The sequence below is a fragment of the Pleurodeles waltl genome, chromosome 10 (genome assembly GCF_031143425.1).
Source record: "Pleurodeles waltl isolate 20211129_DDA chromosome 10, aPleWal1.hap1.20221129, whole genome shotgun sequence".
In the NCBI taxonomy this organism is placed as follows: Eukaryota; Metazoa; Chordata; class Amphibia; order Caudata; family Salamandridae; genus Pleurodeles; species Pleurodeles waltl.
The window spans coordinates 480393253-480418227 of record NC_090449.1 but is presented as its reverse complement, the minus strand read 5'-3'; the positions used below and the strand labels follow the sequence as shown (position 1 = coordinate 480418227).

General features: G+C 42.9%; 1 protein-coding gene across 1 annotated transcript in view; it reads left to right on the top strand.

The window, feature by feature from the left end:
* Positions 1-22631, top strand: part of LOC138261638 (uncharacterized) — a 56164-nt gene extending 33533 nt beyond the window's left edge. Inside the window, exon 2 of the mRNA XM_069210773.1 lies at positions 15890-22631. Within this exon, the coding sequence (XP_069066874.1) occupies positions 16602-22247 (5646 nt within the window). The 5' untranslated portion in view covers positions 15890-16601 and the 3' untranslated portion in view covers positions 22248-22631. The remainder of the gene's footprint in view (positions 1-15889) is intronic.
* Positions 22632-24975: the final 2344 nt, after the last annotated feature.

Here is a 24975-nt window from a genome sequence, read left to right as displayed (position 1 = left end):
TTCTTATCTGATTTATCTGTGGAATTAAACAGGGTAAATGGGCACTCTCCAAAACTCAGCGATATGATTATTTCAAATCTCCGATACGCCGATGATGTGGTTCACCTGAGCCAAACTAAAGTAGGACTAGAGCGACACATTGTTAAGATATTTGAATACGCAGAGCAGAGTGGAATGGAAGTTAACCAGGATAAAACTAAAGTAATGAGAATCAGTAAAAAAATCCTTAAAAATCAAATGGAACTCACAAAGGGGCCCTCTGGAACAAGTAAATCAGTACAGATACCTTGGTGTACTTTTTGACGAACGTGGCTCCTTAATTTCCCCAGAAACAGGAGTTATATAGAAAAGGCCACGTGCTATTATTCGCTTTCCAAACTTAAAAAAAATTCCTAACCGGCCCTAGCTATCGGCCCCTGCTTAAAGTCATCGCAAGCAAGCTAATTCCAACTCTAGGATATGGAAGCGAAGCTCTGTGTGGGCAATACGCTACTATCCTAAATAAAATCATTGGAAAAGTCTTTAGGTCCCTATTTCAGCTACCGGTATACACCTCATTAGCACAAATTAGGCTGGAGTTTGGCTATGTAAACCAAAGCATAGACAGAAAAGCCAGCTAAATCAAAGCCTGGAAACAGTTACAGCTGGCAAAGGAAAATCCGCTCTGTCGTACCCTTTCGAAAGAGATCAGCTCAAACACCGCAGCCACTGGGCGCCGGTATTTAGACCAGGCACTAATCGACCTACGGGCAGTGGAGTTATGGGACTCCAATATCTCTTACATTTCTTTAAAAAAAACAATTACATCGGATTGCAAAAAAAGATCACTAATCATGGACAAGGATTTACTGGCTACTAGATCACACTCGTGGATGATCATTAATGATTACAAACTTTTAAAGCTTCAGCCATACCTGGAGGCAGGGTGGACCAAGACAGATAAAGATCTTTTTATTAAATATAGATTTGGGATTATTCCAGGCAATGTCCACCTAGTCCCATGGGAACGCTCTCTAAAAATCCCACAGTGTAGGCTATGTGGTAACGGACATGAAGATATAATTCATTTAGTTTGTATTTGTAACGTTTTAAGAACTGAACGCAAACTTCTATTGAAGTCATTATTTAATCAGAGGGGTATACGGTCTTGCCAGCAAGCAGTGATTGCCTGCCTCAAACCCCAGGACATTGTTTTAAATGCTAAATTTTCGAAGTTTCTACGCTTGGTATCTCGAAAACTTCTAACGTTAGAGGACAATTAATATAAAAATCTTTGCACAGGAGTGTGGAAACCCTTTTTAGATAACAATAGGTTTTGTTATGCTTTTTATCATCTAGATTTTAGAATGTAAAACTGATATTTTGTATTGTATATTTATTATTTTTTATAGAATAATGTGATGTATCGATGTATTGATTTTTATTAATTACGCATCAAGAATAAACTTGTAACTTGTAACCTTCTGCAATCCACAAATAATTGTTTGGGTAAGGAATCTCTATCTTGAAGGTAGCTGGTGGATTTTAAAAGTGGTGGGGTGAAATGGTTCGACCTGAATATAATGTGCTAGTTAAAGTGGTGAGGAATCCTGATTTGAAATAGGAGGTGAAAAGGAAGTTCTCTCAGCTTGGTGCAATTTGTGTTTTTTACTTGACTCCTTTTGAGAAAATGTTGTACAAATTGTTGAAGGAAAAAAAAGGTGCAAATGGTGTCCTGCAAACCCCACGTTGCACACCCAGACCGAAGTCAGACCCTACACTTACACAGCTCACCTTGAACATACAAATGCACATCACTCCCACGGGCATCACATACCCTGCTGTCATACAGCAACAGTGCTATCCCCGCACTCACACAGGTCACTTTTGCACTTACAAAGGCACATCACTCACACAGGCACCACTCACCCTACACTCACACAAATGGAACACTCTCTCTGCACTCACAGATACAGTGCACAACCTGAACTTATACAGGTACATGAGTCACCTCGCATGAACACAGGCACACTGCACATCCTGTACTCACAAATACTCCAATCACCCTGCACTCTCACAGGCGCATCGTTCTCTCTGCATTAACAGAAGCACAAATCAGCCTGCAGAAGTGCTCATAGCTAAGGAAGTAGTCAATAGAGTGACGGTCAGAGAGGAAATGCACTTTCCTGCTATTATAAGAAAATTCCCATAGCGAAGGGGTCGTTGTTTTTTTATTTCCAAAACGAAAAGCTGGCTTTGGGATTTTCTTTTTGAAAATAAAAAAATAATATTGAAAGGTTGCCATATGCCGCTGAGATATCTGGGGGTTCAAGATCTCAGCGTTGGCCGGGGAGGAGGAAAAAAAAAACTCTCTATGCCGACAACATTCTGCTATAAGTCACTGAACCCAAGACTGGCATATCTACGATACCCAACCCCATTTCTAACACTCATCTGCGGCATGCCTGGTGGCGGAGGGCATGGAGACGCTGGACTTACCTGAATTTGCCTCATTGGAGGGTCGGCTGCTGCAGGAGGAATTGTCTTCCAAGGCTATATCCCTCCCATACAAAGCAATCAACAATAATATGCCGGATAGGCTAACCGAATTGTGGGAATGTTGGTGCCTAGAGGTGGGGGACCTTGAAGATGTGTTCTGGGAAGCGGCTCTAATGCACCCAAGGGAAGGGGCGATAAAATCTCATCTATGCCTGATACAACTAAAAATCCTTCACTGTGTTTTTTATGACAGGGACCGGCCTCCGTGGACGGTCTCCAGTGCAGGGATAAGAGGAGTTCCTACGTACATACTCTCTAGAGCTGTCTGGCTATTCAGACATATTGGTCATGGGTGATAAGAGAACTGAGCAGGGTGGTTGGTGAAACTATCCCTTTTGACCCCAAGCATACCCTGCTGGGAATACTGTGAAATGTGGACATCCCCGAGACACAATTCCTTTTCTAGGCCGAGTGCTCAAGCACTCCCTCCTATTGTAATCTATCTGTGGGCTTTTAACCACACCCACTGCATGCCTATCAATATCACCATTCATGGGATTTCCTTTCTAACATCCTTTTGTTATCATTGGTAAATGCTTTACACTTGTCCCTCCTTGAGGCAGTTTTGTTACCGCCTTGGTCATCAACCCTGTTACATGGATAATTGCCCTTTTGCTGATACGTTTGACTGCGAGCAAACTTATTTTTCCTTTTGTGTCTCTCATTTCCCTCATGCTCATGGCGGCCGTGCAGCTTTGAATTGGCTTGCTTATGTCAACTGTTTTACTTTTCATTTCAATTTATGTGGCAAGAAAAGTCCAGTTAGGAATTTACAACGCTTCTAGCTCTAACTCGAGCAAACATAAGAACCATTGCATTGCAAATGCTTGTTGTAATTAAGGATTTGTAGTTGCCAAGCGTGATATGGTATGGTGTTGAGGGGGCACCTGAAGCTCTGACTTTGCTGGAATGGAAGAGAGGAAAGAACTTGTATATGGCGGATGGCGCCAAAAGGGTACAAAGGCAGGGGGTGTCCGTGCAAATTCCACAATGTGTGAGGAGTGTGGTTGAAACACAATGATATTTATCTTTTACCAAGAGCTGAGGATCCCTTGACGTAATTATAGCGCCATTGTATTTATCATTGTGATTTTACTTTTTCTGTATATGTAAATGTCATGCAATTGCCCCTTGTGCTTGAAAAGGTGAGTGTGCTTGTGCCTCCTGTAGGAGGCTGGACTGCTTGTAGTGAGTACCTAGGGGTACTTGCACCAGGCCCAGTTATCCCTTATTAGTTTATAGGGTGTCTAGCAGCTTAGGCTGATAGATAATGGTAGCTTAGCAGAGCAGCTTAGGCTGAACTAGGAGACGAGTGAACCTCCTACAGTACCACTAGTGTCATATGCACAATATCATAAGAAAACACAATACACAGATATACTAAAAATAAAGGTACTTTATTTTTATGACAATATGCCAAAAGTATCTCAGTGAGTACCCTCAGTATGAGGATAGCAAATATACACAAGATATATGTACACAATACCAAAATATGCAGTAATAGTAATAGAAAACAGTGCAAACAATGTATAGTTACAATAGGATGCAATGGGGACACATAGGGATAGGGGCAACACAAACCATATACTCCAAAAGTGGAATGCGAACCACGAATGGACCCCAAACCTATGTGACCTTGTAGAGGGTCGCTGGGACTGTAAGAAAACAGTTAGGGTTAGAAAAAGAGCCCACCCCAAGACCCTGAAAAGTGAGTGCAAAGTGCACTAAAGTTCCCCAAAGGACATAGAAGTCGTGATAGGGGAATTCTGCAGGAAAGACACAAATCAGCAATGCAACAACGATGGATTTCCAAACGAGGGTACCTGTGGACAAGGGGACCAAGTCCAAAAGTCACAAGCAAGTCGGAGATGGGCAGATGCCCAGGAAATGCCAGCTGTGGGTGCAAAGAAGCTGCTACTGGACAGTAGAAGCTGAAGATTCTGCAGGAACGACAAGGGCTAGGAACTTCCCCTTTGGAGGACGGATCCCTCACGGCGTGGAGAGTCGTGCAGAAGTGTTTTCCTGAAGAAAGACCACCAACAAGCCTTGCTAGCTGCAAATCGTGCGGTTAGGATTTTTGGATGCTGCTGTGGCCCAGGAGGGACCAGGATGTCGCCAATTGCGTCTGGGGACAGAGGGGGCGTCAAGCAAGACAAGGAGCCCTCTCAGAAGCAGGCAGCACCCGCAGAAGTGCCAGAACAGGCACTACGAAGTGGAGTGAAACGGTGCTCACCCGAAGTTGCACAAAGGAGTCCCACGCCGCCGGAGGACAACTCAGGAGGTCGTGCAATGCAGGTTAGAGTGCCGTGGACCCAGGCTGGACTGTGCACAAAGGATTTCCGCCGGAAGTGCACGGAGGCCGGAGTAGCTGCAAAAGTTGCGGTTCCCAGCAATGCAGTCTGGCGTGGGGAGGCAAGGACTTACCTCCACCAAACTTGGACTGAAGAGTCACTGGACTGTGGCAGTCACTTGGACAGAGTTGCTGGATTCAAGGGACCTCGCTCGTCGTGCTGAGAGGAGACCCAGGGTACCGGTGATGCAGTTCTTTGGTGCCTGTGGTTGCAGGGGGGCGATTCCGTCGACCCACAGGAGATTTCTTTGGAGCTTCTAGTGCAGAGAGGAGGCAGACTACCCCCACAGCATGCACCACCAGGAAAACAGTCGAGAAGGCGGCAGGATCAGCGTTACAGAGTTGCAGTAGTCTTCTTCGCTACTTTGTTGCAGTTTTGCAGGCTTCTAGCGCGGTCAGCAGTCGATTCCTTGGCAGAAGGTGAAGAGAGAGATGCAGAGGAACTCGGATGAGCTCTTGCATTCGTTGTCTAAGGAAATCCCCAAAGCAGAGACCCTAAATAGCCAGAAAAGAGGGTTTGGCTACTTAGGAGGGAAGATAGGCTAGCAACACCTGAAGGAGCCTATCAGAAGGAGTCTCTGACGTCACCTGCTGGCCCTGGCCACTCAGAGCAGTCCAGTGTGCCAGCAGCACCTCTGTTTCCAAGATGGCAGAGGTCTGGAGCACACTGGAGGAGCTCTGGACACCTCCCAGGGGAGGTGCAGGTCAGGGGAGTGGTCACTCCCCTTTCCTTTGTCCAGTTTCGCGCCAGAGCAGGGCTAAGGGGTCCCCTGAAACGGTGTAGACTGGCTTATGCAGAATTGGGCACATCTGTGCCCAGGAAAGCATTTCCAGAGGCTGGGGGAGGCTACTCCTCCCCTGCCTTCACACCATTTTCCAAAGGGAGAGGGTGTAACACCCTCTCTCAGAGGAAGTCCTTTGTTCTGCCATCCTGGGCCAGGCCTGGCTGGACCCCAGGAGGGCAGAAGCCTGTCTGAGGGGTTGGCAGCAGCAGCAGCTGCAGTGAAACCCCGGGAAAGGCAGTTTGGCAGTGCCAGGGTCTGTGCTAGAGACCCGTGGGATCATGGGATTGCACCAACAATGCCAGGATGGCATAGAGGGGGCAATTTCATGATCTTAGACATGTTACATGGCCATATTCGGAGTTACCATTGTGAAGCTACACATAGGTAGTGACCTATATGTAGTGCATGCGTGTAATGGTGTCCCCGCACTCACAAAGTCCGGGGAATTGGCCCTGAACAATGTGGGGGCACATTGGCTAGTGCCAGGGTGCCCACACACTAAGTAACTTAGCACCCAACCTTTACCAGGTAAAGGTTAGACATATAGGTGACTTATAAGTTACTTAAGTGCAGTGTAAAATGGCTGTGAAATAACGTGGACGTTATTTCACTCAGGCTGCAGTGGCAGGCCTGTGTAAGAATTGTCAGAGCTCCCTATGGGTGGCAAAAGAAATGCTGCAGCCCATAGGGATCTCCTGGAACCCCAATACCCTGGGTACCTCAGTACCATATACTAGGGAATTATAAGGGTGTTCCAGTAAGCCAATGTAAATTGGTAAAATTGGTCACTAGCCTGTTAGTGACAATTTGAAAGAAATGAGAGAGCATAACCACTGAGGTTCTGATTAGCAGAGCCTCAGTGAGACAGTTAGTCATAACACAGGTAACACATTCAGGCACACTTATGAGCACTGGGGCCCTGGCTGGCAGGGTCCCAGTGACACATACAACTAAAACAACATATATACATTGAAAAAAGGGGGTAACATGCCAGGCAAGATGGTACTTTCCTACACCTCCTTTATTGCTATTGTATTTATTGTTTGGTACACATTCTGTGCCCTAATGCAAAGTTTTCTGTATCGTTTTACAAAACGCTGAGAGAACAAAACAAACAAAGATATGTTTAAAAAAAAAAAAAAAAAGTTTGCCATTTGGCTCCATCATGTTGATGGCGTCGTCCATCAAACTTTCAATGTAAGGTACAAGTTGCATACAGGCCAGAAATCAGTAACCACACACAATCATCATGGGCAGCCTGTAGCAGGATCAAGATGACCAAAATTAAGAATCTTTCCACATGGTGTTGTTTATTCTTGGTCTTTTTTTTGTAAATCTATTTTTATTGGTTTTAATGCATCCTTATAGTGATATGCCAAAACATAGGCAATGACAGGGAAAAACATACATCAGACAATACAATTGAACAATGCCGCCATGGTTAGACTACTGTAGTGCAAGAGAATCTTATCATCACGGGCGCATAAGTATAGGAGTATGTGATCGGGGAGAGGTGAGTATGTAAATCAGCAGCGTACTATAAGCTGTGTTTCCTCGTACTCATTGGGAGACACAACCCTGGGAGGCGCATTATGTGTTTATTCTTGGTCTCTGCGAAGCAACGTTTTCAGTTGGGCATATATTGCCTACTCTGACCTGGGTCCTGGCCCCCTTGAAAGATTAAAATACTGGTCGTGGCTGGTGTGAAAAAATGGCCAGGTTGTAGTTTCCCAACGAATAGAAATGTCAGTAAGATCACCTGTAGAGGGTATTTAATTCCCTTTTGCAGTATATACATAAAACAATAAATATAAGAAGAAAGCACTCCAGAATATCTTCTAGAGCTAACTTTAACACCTAAGTGATAATTAAAGTAAACACACATGAAAGGCAACCTGGCACTGCAACCAACACCTGTGCACCATTTAATAGTAGAGTTGGGCGAGCTGCTGAAAGTTCGAGCCAGGCAACTAGCCGGATGCCTGGCTGTGGCTCAACTTGAGGTCCTCTTGAAACTTAAAAGCCCAAGACAAGCCAAGCTTTTATAGGATGTGATGTTGCTGAGCAGTTACAGTTGCTGAGCTTATAGCATAGAGAGCCATGTTCAAATCCTGGGCTTGGTTCCGCATCCTGTGAATCCCAGCAAATCTCACTGTTCTGAAAAATAAAACCTTGTAACATTGCCTGCTGTGAAGCACTCCTATGTTCTTGGGTAGGTTTGGGCTATCTAAAACGTCCCAAAAATAAAATGTAGATTCTGCCTGTCAGGTATGCTCTAATCACATCCTCCATTACTTAAGGACAAATCATTAACCTTAGATGTCAGAGGGAAATACCATCAAGTGGCTGATTTGCATAGTGTGAAACCAGAAAACTTGGGTTCAATCCTGGCTTTCCTGTTTAACTATATTGTGTGATCCTAGGCAAACAATTAATTTCTCCGAGCCTCCTTTTTGTTCTATATCACATATAATAGCACCTTCAAAACGCAAGATCAGGATGTGCGCTGTATAAAATGTTCTGTTGTGTTTGATTTAATAGCCTAAAATGCTAGTCCTGTATGTAATAGGAATCTGGCTGTGTATACTGTACACGTGATCCCTGACATGCGGCGTAGTTCTCCTATTAGCCGTGTCATCAGTGCGGGGACAAGAACGTTTATCAGTTTAAGTTTAAAATCTCACTTTTAATAAATATCAAAGCAGAGAGACTATCTGTTATACTAAGGTGAAACGCTTCTGATTGTCAAAAAGATACTATATATATATATATATATATTTTTTTTTTAAAGACACAGAGTTAAATTGTAAAGCGATGATTGTTGCATTATTCACGTGCCAAACTTTTTCAGGACTTGGCCTGTGCACAGGTTCACAGAGCGAGAGCTGAGCACTCTAGCTCAGCTCTCCCTATCAATTTGTTGACTAGCCTACCTCTATTTAAACAAAGAGGCGTAACACAAATGGATCATTGTCTATAGGTGTTGATATATCATTTGACAAGGCAACACCTTTGAATAATGAAATAATTGTTTAACATAATTCGTTATCCAAACTACTGTGCATGTCATGGCAAACTGGTGTGAACTCAAAAGCATGAATCCATAAATGACAGTAAAACTTCAGATTCGAGGCCTTTCAAACAGCAGTCCCAATTCCTTCAGGCAAATATTGCCTCGCAAAAGATTGTTTCGCCCAAAAAAACATAGCTGTCACCCTGCTCACACACATAAACACGCTTTCACGCACACAAACACGCATTCAAACAGAGTCCCAGCACAGGGACAAACATATGCACACACAAAGTTGGAGATTTCAGAACCCAAAACTTACCTAGTGTAGTCTTCTTCAATAAGCCCTTGCAATGTATGCTGTTTCTCTACAGGACCCACTATTCTTGGATGTCCCGTCTCACACATCCGACAGGCAGAACACCATAGCCAGGTCCACGAGCTTATACCCTATCAGAAACTGGCATAGAGTTGAAGGTAGACCCTTTTCCTCTATTCCAGCTTCTACTAGGGAACATCAATAACAAGCCTTGTTAGCTCCCTTTCTGACATGCTTCACTGTGACGCTAGTGCAGCATGTCAGGCATGTATTGTGACTGTGTGAGGCTGTAAAAGCCCCTGCCTGACAGTTGTGCAGTGCAACTTGTGGGGCTCTCTTCTGCTGGCAACTTCACATTGCAGCTTTCACATGCAAACAAACGACCTATGAGATTTGTTTTCATGTAAAAGCTGTACTAGGGGAAGCATTTAGTGGCTGACCGAGGTGGAGAGTCTACACCCTGGCACACACTATGGACCATCACCCCTGCTTAATCTTACACTACATGCTAAACTGGATGCCTCGGGCGGCAGCGCTATAAGGCAGGTTGGGGCAAAGGAAACACTGATAGGCATAATGTAGCAGCAGGATGTTTGCTTTATTTATATATAACATACAGCTGAAGAATTCAAATTTTACTCTACTGTGAATGAATCCTCATCAAGGATTGATTTTTGGATTGGCACTAGGAACATGTTGGCCTGGACCAAATTGATACTGCACTTGCTTATAATGCTGTCAGATCAGAGAGATCATACTTTATTTCGACCTTGGATCATAAAAGTTTACACAAAAACAAGGGAAGAAAAGAAGCAAAAAAAAAAAAAAATTGTCGTTATTTTTTACAGTACGACAGACTTACTTAAAATGAGAGTTGCATAAAATAGCTCTCTAGTGCCGCAACTGGGATTAAAAGAGCCAGTTATAGTCCAGAGACCTTCGATAATCCACAATGGTCCATAGGACACTCAATGCAAATTCTTTAGCAAGGGGTAAACAGTACAGTGATCAGAGATTGAAATTAAAATCGAGAAATTAAAAACTCTAGAACTACAGATCAATATTAAAACATCATTAAAATGCCAGCAAATTAATATATCAACAAATTGTTTGACAAAAAAAGCAGAAATATGGTTTTGCATTTTGATGCAGAGAGAACACAAGAATCGGCACCAGGGAATTAAAACTGTGTAAATGTTAAAATGCTGGCAGTTCGAAATTGATAAATGTGAATTTGGTTTTACCCAGAAGGTACAATCAACAGGGTAAAAACAGGTAATCCGACACAAAATCTAAACTACTACATTTACATTGTGCATTAGTATAATTTCACAATAGTTTAAATGACATCTTTGATAGAGGGGTCCTGCTTTTGGCAGGGCCATAATGGCAGGATGTACAAGGAGCAGGACAATCTTTTCAGAGGGCACATGGCTTACACACAATCAAAAGATTAAAATACATGCACCAAGCCCAGCAAAAGACGTATAGTGGCGCTTAATGCAGCTACCAGCTTCGGGCTAGAGCAAAACTATCACCTACAGGAATAGAGTGGGGAGAGCACATTGCAGTTAGCAGCTTTAAATTGAGCTGGAACTCACACCTATTTAGTACAGAAGGACTATCTATAAAGTGCACAGTGCAATAGTACACAGGAACGTGGGCCATGAGACAAAGGATTGTGATCCAATGAATCCTTTAGGACCATTTCTGGCAGCGACTATAATGGGGCCAGATATGAGGCTACAGGAACAGATCGTTATATAAACAATAGTAGTATAGCAGCAGTAAAGGGTGGATTTTCCCTTTCATTAACTAAAAACCGGTCCTGAAACCCTATCAAAGCAGCATAGTGAAAACCCTCTTTGCTTAATTACAAGTTAGGTACTATGGCCCAGTGCTATAGTAGCCCTGCAGTAAATAGACCAGGCTGCTGATAAAAAATTGGTGACTGCACTTACTACTAAAGTAGATCAGTCATATTTACAGATTCAATAAGCGTTAGCACGGTCATACAAGAACAGGGTCTTACAAAGAGGAATGATCCATTTTTCCCTGGGAGTTTTGTATAGAGGGCAGAAAAACAATAGGTGTTTGGTTGACTCCACACACAGTTTGCACATTTTGCATATATTGGCCTCGGGGCTATTCGACGACCATCGAGTAGTAAGAGCATTAACAGGTAGGGTACCATATCTGAGCTGGAGAAGTAGGGAACGAGCATGTGGGGGTATTGGCAGGTCCAAGAATTGCTCGCGGCATAGCTCCTGCTTAACAAGCAGGAATTCTGTTGTTAGATGTCCCACCCCATTGCTATGGAGGATCTGCTTGTTAACCTTCCCCCAGTACCTCTGTTTGACTAGCGTAATGGCATTAGCTGGGATCGAGTTGGGCCTCTCCCAAAATTGGGGGAAACCCAATTCAACACAGACAGATTTCAGTTCCCTCAACCAGCTGACCCTCTTCCAGCTACCTTGGTTCTTTAGTAACTCTCAAACTGCTTCCCGAAAGGGATCCAGTTCCCCTGTTCTCCAAAGGTGGATCCAGTATAAGAGGGGACTCAGACCCTTGACATCTTTGATACTGTTCATCCCAAGATCTAGTCTAAGGTGAATCATCGGAGTGCCCTTCCCCATCCTGGCTATATATCTGATTAAATGATTTTCCTTAATTTGTAAAGCATCCTGCTGTCTGTAAGAACCCCATAAATCTGCTCCATACAGAGCAGCTACCCTAATCTGAACTTTATATATTTCTACGATGGGATTTAATGGGGGACTGACTGACAACAGCTTTGGCTTTACGGCCCAAGCCCCCCCCCCCCCCTTGGCATATGACGGGCGCTCCTTTGCTAAAATGTGCATCCCACCTATCTGAATCCATCAGTCTAATCCCTAGGTAGTCAAACTCGTTGACCCTCTCCAATGGGATAAAGTTAATTGATATACTAGCTTTCACTTTCTTCTTTCCCGAGCTACAGTTCATGAACTTTGTTTTCCCGAAGTTAACCTCCAGACCAAAGTCTCTGCAAAATAAGCAGAATTGGTCGACCAGATTTTTGCAATCCCATGGGTGATTTTGCCATAATGATGGTGTTGTCCGTGTAGAACAACCCTGGGATTTTCTGACAGGCCAGCCATGGTGAATCATTAATACAATTATTCAAGTACTTGATACAGTTGTTTATGTATAAAAGGAAGAGGGTAGGGGCAAGAACCCAGCCTTGCCTCACTTCTCTGCCAATAGTAACTGGATCTGTTATTTCACCATCCTTTCCACATCTAATTCGGGCAAAGGTACCTTCATGGAGTCGAACAATAAGATCCGGGAGACCTCTGGGAACTCCCATGTTGTTCAGTGTCAACCGTAGCTTATGTCTGGGTACCAAGTTGAAGGCCGCACGGAGATCGATGAAGGCTACATATAAGATTCCTCCACCGATATCCACAGTCCTCCATCTAATTGCCAAAAATGTTAGCACTTGGTCAGTTGTGCTGACCGCAGGCCTAAAGCCTGCTTGTAAGTCAGAAACGGACCCTCTCTCATCAATCCATTCTTCTAGATGAACAAAATCTGTTTCACAAAGATTTTTTAGAAGTTGTCTAACAGACTTATTGGCTGATAGTTGGAGGGATCGCAGGGACTGCCCCTCCTGAAGAGGGGGACTATCTTTGCTCCCCTCCATGTACAGGGATAGATGCACCTGCGGCCACTGCATTGCAAACCTTGTTTAGGTAAGGAGCCCAGATATAGGGGGTTTGATTTGAAAAGGTCATCTGGTATTTTATCAAGTCCTGGGGCCTTGCCCCACTTGAGGGATACTATTGCCGCCTTGGTCTTGGCTAAAGAAAACTTAATTGAGGGTACACTGATTTCCCTGTTGGTGATGTGCTCTGTATAATTTTGTCTCGTTACTCCCTGAGTGAAGTGAGACAAAATGTTTGGCCTATACTACAGGGCGAATAGATGTACCAGGCGGGGGCCAGGAGTCATTGCTGTCATTCGAGACCAACTTCCAGAACCTGAAGGTATCTACGGTTCTCTGAGCCTCTAGAAGAGCAAGCCATCGCTTCTCTTGCAAGTTTCTTCGTGCCTTGGATCACTCTAGCCTGTAATTCTTCCTTGAATGTTTTATTGGCTCTCTTATCCCCCTTCTCAAGTCCATCAGTAGCCTGTGTTTTGCTTCTCTGCATGATCGATTATACCATCTGTCGTTGCACTTAGTTCTCTTTTTGCCAGCAGCCTTTTTAATGAAAAGTTATTTTAAAGAGTCAAATAATTCTGAGTGTTAGGCCAGGAGCCTTCCTTCATCCTCACCAGAATGAAGCATACGTTCCATTTGGTCTGCCAGCAGGTTAAATATAGTTGAAATTGTACACAGTGAGGAATTGATGGTTTCCTACTTGACATTCTGTTTATTATTTGTCACAGTGAGATGTTGATCAAGATTCCTAGAATCAGGGGCCCCTAATATAGGCAACAGACCCCTGTTAGATAGAATCAGCGGGGTGTGGTCGCTTTCTTCATGTTCCTTTACCACCATGTCCACCATATGTCCCCACAAGCGGATATTTAGTAAAAAATAATCTATGCTCCTCGTCTGAAGGTGGGGAAGGGATTACCATCCGTACCATATGCAAGTGTAATGTCAACAATTTGATAAGCTGCCCTGCTCAGTCTATGACTTTTGTTCTTCACTAATTGCGGGATACCCCAAAAAGTATCCTTTTCTTGATAAAACTCCTGAGCCAATGGATAGGGCTCAAAAGTAGCATTGAAGTCTTCTGCAATTATAATGTAATAGGTATTTTATCTACTGGCTAGAATATTATCTAAAACAGTTACAACATCGGATTTGCGACTGTTGCCCACACTCCAGCTATAGATATTTACCAGGAGCAAGGGTTTTGGTCTCTTTGACTAGTCAATAATAGGCCTTGTAGATCGGGGCTACCCATATCCAGTTTCCTGACCTGACACTTAAGAGAGCTGCTGATCCATGTAAGTAAGCCCCCTGAAGGTTTTCCAGGAGACACCCTGCTTGCTGGAACCCAAAATCTCTTGAAACCAGGCCTATGTTTGGGCTCCGAGGCCCATGTTTCTTTAAACAGGCTGATCTTTTGTCCATCTATAAAGGAGCCCCAATCTGGAATGCGCATTTTGGTTTCAAGACCAGCTACGTTCCAGCTAATAACGGTAACTGGCAAATCAGCCTGAGCTTGTAATGTAGTCTGCATAGGACCCTCAGGCGTTGAGTTTTCCGTTGTCTCTGCCTTTAGGCTGTCGACTCTAGCCCCCTGGGCATCTCTATCTCTGGTGGCATCACACAACGCCGAAAGCTATCCTCCGCCTTCCCGTTTCCAAGAGTTCCCTTTTTGACCTTGGCTGTAAGTCAATCCACTTCAGACAGGGGAGATTAAATTTGCCTACGTTCAAACTGTTGCACGTGTGAGCTAAGAGGACCTCTGGGACCAACTATCAAGCCCTTTGTGGCGGGATTGCGTATTTGGGGGTAAAAGGCTGGGAGGATACTGTTAGATCACTCCCCTGTGGCTGTCACCGTTGAGCCCAAATAATTGACATACACATAAATTATGGAAGCGGTCGCCATTGGGTAGTTATAGTCAGGTTCGTGTTTCCTTATGAAATGCATTTTTTTGTTTGCTTATTTATTTCTGTTTAATGAATCTTGACTGAACTTAAAAAATAAAAAAATTACCTCCGCTCTTAACTGGAAAGTTTTGGAGGGGATCCCTTAAGCGGGGGACAAGAAGAAGAAGGGGGAGGGGGCGTCCCAAAACATGTTCTCCCCATTCATTTTTCCTTAGTAACTTTAGACACAGCTACAGCCCAAACCACTGATTTACACCAACTTTGGCAGAAGTTTAGATCTTTGTCCAGAAAAAGTGCTTTTTGTGATTTTTGTGTAAATCCATTCAGTGTTTTTTCAGCAATTATATTTCACCCCACATAAGAGCCGCGGATCTGAAAGATGTCTTGAAGAGATCTGATTGGCTGTTACCACTTCAACAATGTAGCCGCTGTTGCTCCCAGTTAATTATAACCACGCTCTCACCCTGTACTGCTAATTACCCCACATATTATATCACTCATGACATCTTTTATGACATCATTAATAATAGCTCTGAAAAATTTGCAATTAAACTATTGATGAGAAAACTGTGCATCGTTGGGGCACGAGTTATAGCTAACTTAGGCCATAAGTTATGGTTACCAAAGCTAAATATAACTGGTGAATTTCAGTGGTTTTGTACTTTAAAACATTAGTGTATATATGTATGTATATATATATATATATATATATATATATATAATCCTCTTCTGCACAGCCCGGTCACACCCACCTACGAAATCAGTGCCGAACAATGGGTGCAGTAAAATCTGTGCACAAGTAAGCGTTGTTTTTCTCGTATCCTCCACAAAAAAATGACTTGTTAGCACACCAGGATGTGCTTTCAACAACACCCTTTGTTAAGTACACAAATACATTATTTGTATAATTTATTATTTTTGGCTATCACCCGAAGTTGTTTTTATAGTGCTTCAAATCTGTGTTTTGTAGACCTAATGGAAGCCTAGTTAACCTGGGAATTCTGTTATTGTATAAACAGTCCAATAGATCCAGTGATCTCTGTGGCTTCTGTACATATCACTTAAACACATTATCTGTAGCTGGTGCATTTTTATTAAACAAACAATGCACATATGTGTTGACCCACATTAGTGATCTCTGTTGTACAAAAGTAAAATTTCTGTCTCACTGATTTCATACTCTGTGTGTGCAATCATTTTATTCTATATATGACAAAGTGTTGTTATGAAATCTAAGTTTCTCCTCAAGTAACTTTGGATTTTTATTTTTGCAGTTGAACATGACCCAGTGTGTGATGAAATAATCAAGAAGAATGTCCAGAGGATGTTTATCCAAAGGTGATTCAGTCAGAAGAAACACAATCTTTCTCCTTGTAATAAATTGACAGAATACATAGCCTCCAAATGAAGCTAGTGAATGCCGAGAAAGCTTCATAGAATCTGCCAGGACACACACAAAGGAACATGTAAACTTCCCACAGTGGGAAGAACTCGCAGGAGTGGAGAACACTCTTCATTATTGTGTGCGAAAACCCTTCACTTCGGCAAGAGAAAACATTGAACCTTACATAGCGTTACAGAAAAGTCACAAAGGAAATTCAGCAGAGCTCCTTCATACCCCGTGCAACTGAACCAGAGAACCTGGAATGTTTAGAGTAAGAACACCCTACACAGGAAGCAGCAAGGTTATCAGCTAGTAGCAGAGAGTGCTCTTAAAATGAAATGAAAAACTTCACACCATAGAAAATTCCTATAAGGAGTATTTACTACTTATTCATTCTCTGCCTAAAGTAACTTGGAACCCCCACTGAAACCCTTGCATTTGGGACGTTATTCATGTCCTTCAGTGATTTTGACTGCTTTTCATAAAAGCAAAGCTGATACAATGAATAACACTAGTGTACAGCAGGGAATTGTTACAGAAAACGTAATTGGCCCATTCTTCCACACCACCAAAAAGAGCCCCCTCTGAAAAAGAAACTTAAAATGAAACTGAGAAGCTTCAAGAAACATTTGACTAAAACAGGATCGTCCATTGCCTGCAAAAAAGAACCAAAAACATGCCATGCAGAAAAAAAGGCTCCGAAAAAAAAGAAAACTTTACATACCTGTGAACAATGTGGGAAAAGTTTCAAATTTAAATCTGTGCTGTTGAAACACCTTAGAATCCATTCCACGGAGAGACCTTTTGAATGTAAAGTGTGTGCAGCTGCTTTCAAACAATATGGCTGCCTCCTTTCACATAATAAAATCCATGCTCCACCTAGGTTCACCTGTCAGGAATGTGGCAAACAATTTATTTACAAGAAGATGTTTAACTTACATTCTTTGAGGCATACCCAGACCATTCAGAAGTCTCATATGTGTACCGAGTGTGGTAAACGCTTTGCAAGTGAAGAGAGATTAAAGTTGCATCAAAAAGTGCACCAGAAAGCATATTGGCACAAGAAAGAGAATATCCCTTTCAAATGTAACCTCTGTAATCAAACATTCAAGTATTTAAAAAATCTAAAGGTTCATGAGTGGATTCACTCTGCAGAGAAAAGCTTCAGCTGCAGGGAGTGCTGGAAGGTTTTCAGCTGTGAAAAGTCACTGCAAAAGCATTTGAGGCAACACGCTGAAGTGCTAAAAGGGCTTGTGGAGGACACCTTTTCTTGCACTGAATGTAAAAGAATTTTCCAGAGAGAGGCCAGCCTTATCATCCACCAGTGCAGTGCTCAGGCTGAGAAGCCGTTTAAATGCATGACCTGTGGACAAACCTTCAAAAGCGAGAGCAACTTGCAGGCACATGGGCAGGTTCACACCGGAGAAAAATGGTACAGTTGTGAAGAATGTGGGGAGGGGTTCAAAAGGAAAGACACTCTTTGGAAACATGAGATACTACACACTGGGCAGAAGGCATATGAGTGTGTTTGTTGTTGGAGACTCTTTGAAAGTGATTCTGCGCTGAAAAGCCACATGGAAGTCAGCAACCACTTGAGAGTAGAGGTTCTGGAGCCGGGAGTGCACTTAGAGGAAGTAACATTTCCCAAGACCACTTCTAAGAAGCTCCCTATTGAAGGAGATAAATCATTTCAGTGTACCACTTGTGGGATGCACCTCAGTCATGAAATAAAACGGTTAGTGCACGAGCGCTTCCACTCGAACGATAGAGATTATAGTTGCATCCAGTGTGGAAAGCGCTTTTTATGCAAAAGAGATTTATGGAGACACCTGCACACACACACAAGAAATAGAAAGCAGTACCACGGTAATTACAAGTGTAATGACTGTGGGAAAACATTTACTTCCATGTCTTCCCAGACCAAGCACAAGCGCATCCACACAGGAGAGATGCCATACAAGTGTGCAGATTGTGGGAAAACCTACAGATGGAAGGATTTACTGGAGAGCCACAAGAGATCCCACACAGGAGAGAAGCCCTACAAGTGTGACCATTGTGAGAAACGGTTTGCCTATTATAGTTCTCTCAGTATGCACCGCAAAATCCATTCAGCAGTGAAGGATTTCAAGTGCCTTAAGTGTGAAAGAACCTTTGCATACAGTTTTCAGCTAACACGTCACCAGGTCATACACATGGAAGAGAAGCCATTTTCATGTGCAGAGTGTGGGAAGAGATATTGGTTTAAGGAAACTCTTAGAAGTCATAAGAAAAGCCACTCTGGTGGCAGAAGACTTTCTTGCACTGAGTGCAAGAAGACCTTTGCTCAGAAGAAGGCTCTGAAAGTACACCTGAGATTGCACACATTAGTGATGTCACACCAGTGCGCAGAGTGTGGAGAAAGCTTCATTTCAGAGATGGACCTCCACAACCATCTCAAAAGCCACAATGGACAGAATATCTTTTCTTGTGTAAAATGTGGAAAAAGCTTCCCCCTTAAGCGTAACCTTTACAGGCACGAAAAAAGTCACTCCTTGAGCAGGCCATTCGTGTGCTTAGTTTGCGGGAAAAATTTCAAATATAAGCAAAACCTATCTAGCCATGAGAAAATCCATTCTAGGAAAAGACCATTCTCCTGCTCTGATGATAGGAAAAGCTTCACTCCAATGACCATACTATCTTCTCGCCAGATGGTCCACTCCAAAGACAAGTCCAACAAGTGTATAGCAAGCAAAAAGGATCTAGCCGAAGCAGAACACATCAGACTGGACCAGACTTCCAGCTTAAAGAGTCCCTTGGCAGTCCATCACAGTGAGAAGATTGGAGAGATGCCTACTGTAGCCATGCTGAGTGCCTCTGTACCAAGTACAGCTACACATAAAGTGGCAATACTTTGGCTTGGAAAACCAGATGCAGCCACATCTGAAGTTGCAGTACCTCAGTTTGGGAGTTACCAGAACGGCCTCCAAAACGGAAAGAGTTTAGGCCAAGTAAAGCAGCTGGATGTGGAACAAACTATCGGTGTAGATAATTCCTTAGTTGTCCATCAAAATGACCAAACTGGAGAGACGCCTGCAGCAGCAACACTGGCTACACCAACACCAAATGGTGTTACACATAATATGGTAATAACTCGTGTTACCAATGTTGCAGATTCTATTTCTTCTGCTATGAAACTAGTTGCTGTAGCCAAGCGAACTGCAAGAAAGTCATATTTAAGGAAACTTTCTGTAGCCACAACTGATTCAAGCAAGACCTTCAGGACCCACTCTGAATCAGAATTTCCAGTTACTGCAATACCTGAGGGTATTGCTGCTTCCCCTTCCAATATCCCAAACACAACTTCTGTCATCTGCACACCTAATGCATCTGAGAATCCCAACCAGGAAACCACTTCACAGCTGTGTGCTGTTTCCACTGCAGAGATGTCCTTCTGGTGTGCTGACTGTGGGATGGGCTGGAAGGATAAGGCTACCTTCACTGAACATCAGAGGATTTGGCATGTGACCAAGAGCCAGTGGCTCTGTTTGCACTGTGTTGAGACATTTAATTCAAAGTTTGACTTTGAAAACCATTGCAGAACCCACAGGTCTGATGGTCTTCTTATTGACCTGCCTGCTGCCACATTGCCTGCAGTTGCCACTCATTCTACAGTTTTACCTGCTGTGACAGAGTCTATTAACACTGCACCAGCAGCAGGTGTGGTTGTTGTGCCAAAATCTGAAGAAGAGGTCCCTTCTGCAATATCCGATTCTACTGTAACTCTTTCTGAAGCTATACCTGCTGCTGTTACTTGTGCTACATGTGGAGATAGTTTTCACCAAATGAGCAATCTCCTGGATCACCTGAAGACCCATGTTGACAATGGATGTAATGTCAATGAGAGTATAAGCGAAGAAAACTCAACAGGTCTTTGCAGTATTGAATCTGCTGAAAGATCCTTTTGTTGTGATCTCTGTATGCTGCACTTCAAGAGTGAGGCTTTGTTTAGGGAGCATCTGAGGTGTTGTCCTAGTACTTCAGTGCAGACACCATTTGAATGCTGTGGGAAGTCATTTCGCGCAAAGTATGACTTTGATGAGCACTGCAAAACTCACATAGAAAGGCTTTGTTTTGACACTGCTTCTGTGATTGCCCCCTCAATTACATTGCCTTCTCTAACCACATCTACTGTTACCATGCCTTCTGTGACACAGTTTGCTGATTCTGTTCTTAGTGAGAACATGCCTGCTGCAGCCCAGCCTGCTTCAACCATGTCTCCTTCAGGCGCAGTTGTAGCCAGCTCACCTGTCAATGTTTTTGTTCTCATGGTTCCTACACTATCTGTTGCCATGTCGGATGCTTCGGCAGTCTGCTACAATCCTAATGACTCTGGGATTCTTCACCAAGGAACCTTGCCACCGCCATGTGAAACATCCTTAACCAAGGGAGCCTACTGGTGTGTTGACTGTTCAATGGGCTTCAAGTATGAGCCTATGTTGGGTAGGCACCGGACCATATGGCACACACCCAAAAAACTTAAGCCATGTCCAACGTGTGGTCAGACATTTAACACAAGGTATGAAAACGAAATGCACAGAAATACTTGTATTTCTAAAATCATGAGCATGGAAACCCCTACTGGAATTGCACCTCCTGTTGTCACCCCAGTTGCAAACAAGTCTACAGTACCCACACCTGCCAGGACAGAGGCTCATCGTGCCAGGCTCAGTGTGGCCAAATTTGGTGTGCACCTTTGTTCTGATTCCCCTACTACGAATGTGCCTACTGCAGTCATTCCTGCTGCAAACATAACGGCTATGACACCCCACTATGTAACAACCATATCTGCAACAGCCACCTCTGCTGGAACTCTTCCTGCTGCAAACAAAGATTCTCTGACGGAGTGTAATGATACAGTATGCCTAACAGGCAAGCCTGCCGACAGGCACAGTATGGACATGCCTGCAGAAAACAACTCTGTTGTGAACATGCCTTCTGTAACAGAGCTTAATGATACTGTGCCTATTATGGTCAAACATGCTGATCAGCTTTTAGAGGCTATGATTGCAGCAAACATACTTACTGAGACAATGATTACTGAAAAACATCTTTCTGATGCTGTGCATGTTGAAGAAATGCATGCTCCACCTGATCCTGAAAGAAGGAAGTCTGCTGAGACCCCAGCTTCCCCATCTCGACCTGCTTCAGGTATAGCTTCCATTATACAGTGTTCAGCAACTAATCCGGATACCTCCAAGCTTGTTGCAAACACACCTGCTTCCTTCATGCCTGCTTCAACCAAGCCTGTTTTGAAAGTGCTTGCTGATCCCACTTTCATAGTTGGAATGTCTGGAACAGATGAACCTGTTGTGACCACATGTACTACAATAACAGTAAATATGTCAAGAACAACCAAGACTCCTTTAACCTCATCTGAAGTGACTTTAAGTACTACTAATAAGCCTGTTTCAATGGAGACGGCTGATACCACCCCAATTCAGAGAAGTCCTACTGCAGACAAACTTATGGCTGATTCTGCTCTTACCACATGTAAAGCAACCAATTCTACTGTGACCATACCCACAGTGACTAAACCTTCCTTAATGAAGCTTACACCAGCGGAAATTGGTGAGAACATGCTCATTCAAGGAAAGCATGCTGTAGTCATGCCTGATGTCTCCAACCCTGATTTAAACAAACCTAATCTGATGAAACCTGCTTCATTAGGGCTTAACGATTTGATTCCCAGTGTACCCTTACCCAAAGGCATGCTTTGTGCAGATATGCCTGCAGTGACCATGCCAGAAGCAACCGGGCCTGCTGCAATACAGTGCAATGCTACCTTTCTCATTGAGGGAAAGACTACTGTCTGTCAGTCTACTTTGATTACCCCTTCCACAGCCAGTACTTCAATTACATCTGCTACATCCACATTTGTAGCAAGCAGTCATACTGTAATGAGGCCTGCTTCACCGTCATCTGAAGTGTCTATACCTGCTGTTAAGGAACTTGACGATGGAACCCTCAGTGAAGGAAAGACTAGTAATGGCAAGCCTGTTACAACCACAACTACTGCAACCAGTGCTGTTGCTGCCATGCCTTATGCTGTCACACCGGTCACTGTTGCGCAGCACAGGAACGGACTTGATCAGAAAGCTACACTCGTTTTACGCTGGAGAATCCACCCAGCAATGGGACACCAGTTGCATGAGGGAGCTAGTGCCCCTGCAAATGACAGTATAAGATGTCCCAAAAATCAGTCTCACTAACTTAAAAAGTGGGATCTCAAACAGGTCAGTCATTTAAAAAAGGGCTAAGCTTAAAGTGGTTTGTTTGGTTCCTTTTTCTATCCCTTTATGAAACCAATTTTTAAACAAAGATTAATAAACACATCTTGGTCTTTCATTGCTATGATAATATTGAACTCCAGATTCTACAGTGACACATGAACACTACACATCAAGGAACAACTGTCATTCTGCAAACCTAATCTCATCCCCTGCGTGAAAGTAACTGCTGCAGTCACCAAGCCAGGAGGATACTTCCTTTTGGAACAATTTCTGTAATAAACACATCTTTCTGGAGTCACTGGTTTGAGACTGCACAGACTGTAAAACGTTCCATACATTGAAAATACAGTTTTCTGCAATTTTTTGGGTTTGTCTTAATGAGAGCTAAAGGGTGGTATAAGTGGAATAGAACATAAGGCATAGCTGAAGATTGAGTGTAAATGTAAACAATGGAGAGGGTGGGGAAAATTGACTGATTGATTGAGTGAGAAATAAAATGCAGCAGTAGATAGTGAGGAAAAGCTAGACGTGAAAGAAAACAATTGAATTTGGGTGCGAAACGTGCAAGACAAGAAGTCCGATAAAGATTGTGAGAAAGTAGGTCTTCGTTGCATTCAGCTAGTTTGCCATCACCTCTGTGCGGTGAGTGGCAGACCAACACTTTATTTCAGCAACCCACAGCAGGTCGCATAGACCTTATACCTCAGGTACCTACTTTTTGTAATTATTAACATGTTAGCTGCCCCAATGATAGCTGAATATCTTCAATCTAATTTGTATGCCATTTGTGAGAACTGCACATATAAATGTGCTTCATTTAAACATATTGCTTTCTAACCATTCCCCTGATTTAGTTTAATTCCTAACTACTTTCACTACACACTTTACTTTCAGTTGTACTATTCCACTTTTTTCTTATTTTAATGTAAACATTTTTTTAAACCCATTGCTGTTTCCTTTAAGAAAAAACTTGCTGCATTTTAAACAAACACGTTTACTTTATTTAAAGGTGACCAGGCATGTTGGTCTGCTGATCTTGTCAAGTCACCATCCCTGTGATGCCTTCAGTCAGAATGAGTTACAATTTGCGACCTAACTCAATAATATTAATGAAGCAGGTTGTACTACAACCCACTCTAAATGGGAAATTTTCTAAAGAAGCTACTAATACTGTTTTTTAACTTTATTTATTGAGTTTTGGATGAATGAGACCATCATGTACTCCAATACAAACAAGTAAGGAAGCACATGCCAGTAATATTTGAAGTACAGTGCTTAGTAATATCAGCATAATCATCATACAGATAGGGATCGTGCAATAAGCTGTCCCTCCGATCCAGTGCGATCCACATTCTCACCCCGGCTCAGGACAAAGTTTTCCATAGTATCTCCTGTGGCCCATGGAAATCCATTTTTCACTGCTGCAGTGTTTCAACACCCCCACCCCCACCCCAAATCCAGATATATCTTTATGTGCACCTGACCTTCTCACCCTTTCCGTTTCGGGTTCTTTAGTGTCTTAATTGAGGAGGTTGGCCTGCTGGGGGGTCCCATATATCCAGGGCCACTGGTGTTATGTGGTTGTGCTGCTGCAGCATTTTTTTGCATAATTATAAGTTTGCCACATAATTTGCAGATTTTAACAAAAAAAAAGTTGTGTCTAGCTCAAACAATTCAGACATTACTAAAAACGCATCAGTACCTGTTAATGTGCAGAGTAAGGCCCTTTGTAAATTTTGACTGGCCACCTTTCTGGTGCTTATTGATTTTTTTGGCATGTACTAATGTAGTTATGCCCAGGCAGTGTTGACAAGTGTAACAAGCATTTGCAATGCAATAGGTCTCGCATTTGCTTGAGTTGAGCTATTGGCATTGTAAATTCATAACTGGACTTTTCTCCCCACATAAATTGGTCACTCCTGCCTTATAATTTTGTCTTTTCCTGCCATAAAAATCCTGTGGCCCTGCATATAACAAAAGCACTTCCGTGTACCTTCTTCCTCTAGCTGCAGAAAAAAATGAAAATGTTGTCGTCTAGCATCCTAATTTTTATCTGCCGTGCTAATTCCAATTGAATACTACTTTCACCACCCCATCATCAGAGCTGCTGGCTGGATGACAAAATTACCCCCAAAAAGACACAAGACAGCCACAGAGGAGAAATAAACTAGAAGGGTCACCCAAACATATCAAGAGTGTTCAAACAGTCATAGTGTAATAAGGATGTCAAGTTGGCCTGAATCATGGTCATAATTGTAATAAGAAGAGATTATTAAAACATATACTACTATCCTATAAACCTTTATCTGAAATAAACTTTTGGCATTAAACTGTAAGACTCAAACAGTCCCTAGAGGGCACTATAACAAAAACATTTGTAAGAAACTTGGTCATGTAACCATATTGTTAGCCCCTAAAGGGCATAACCCCATGAAACAAAACAGGAGAATTTAATGAAGTGTAACCATATACTTAGCCCCTAGAGGGCGTTTTAGGGCTAGCAGGCCTACAACAATGATATTAAAAACAAGGCCTTTAAAACAAAACTTCTCCCAGCTGTAAAGCAAAAGTTGTAGCCATGAGAAAGCTTAAAAGACACTCAGTAGTTGGAGGAGTTATTATTTTGGGGTCCCCAATAACCTAGTATGGGGACCCAGAGATGATGTAGACAGAGCATTTTGAAGGTGGTCGCATTGTCCTAGGACCA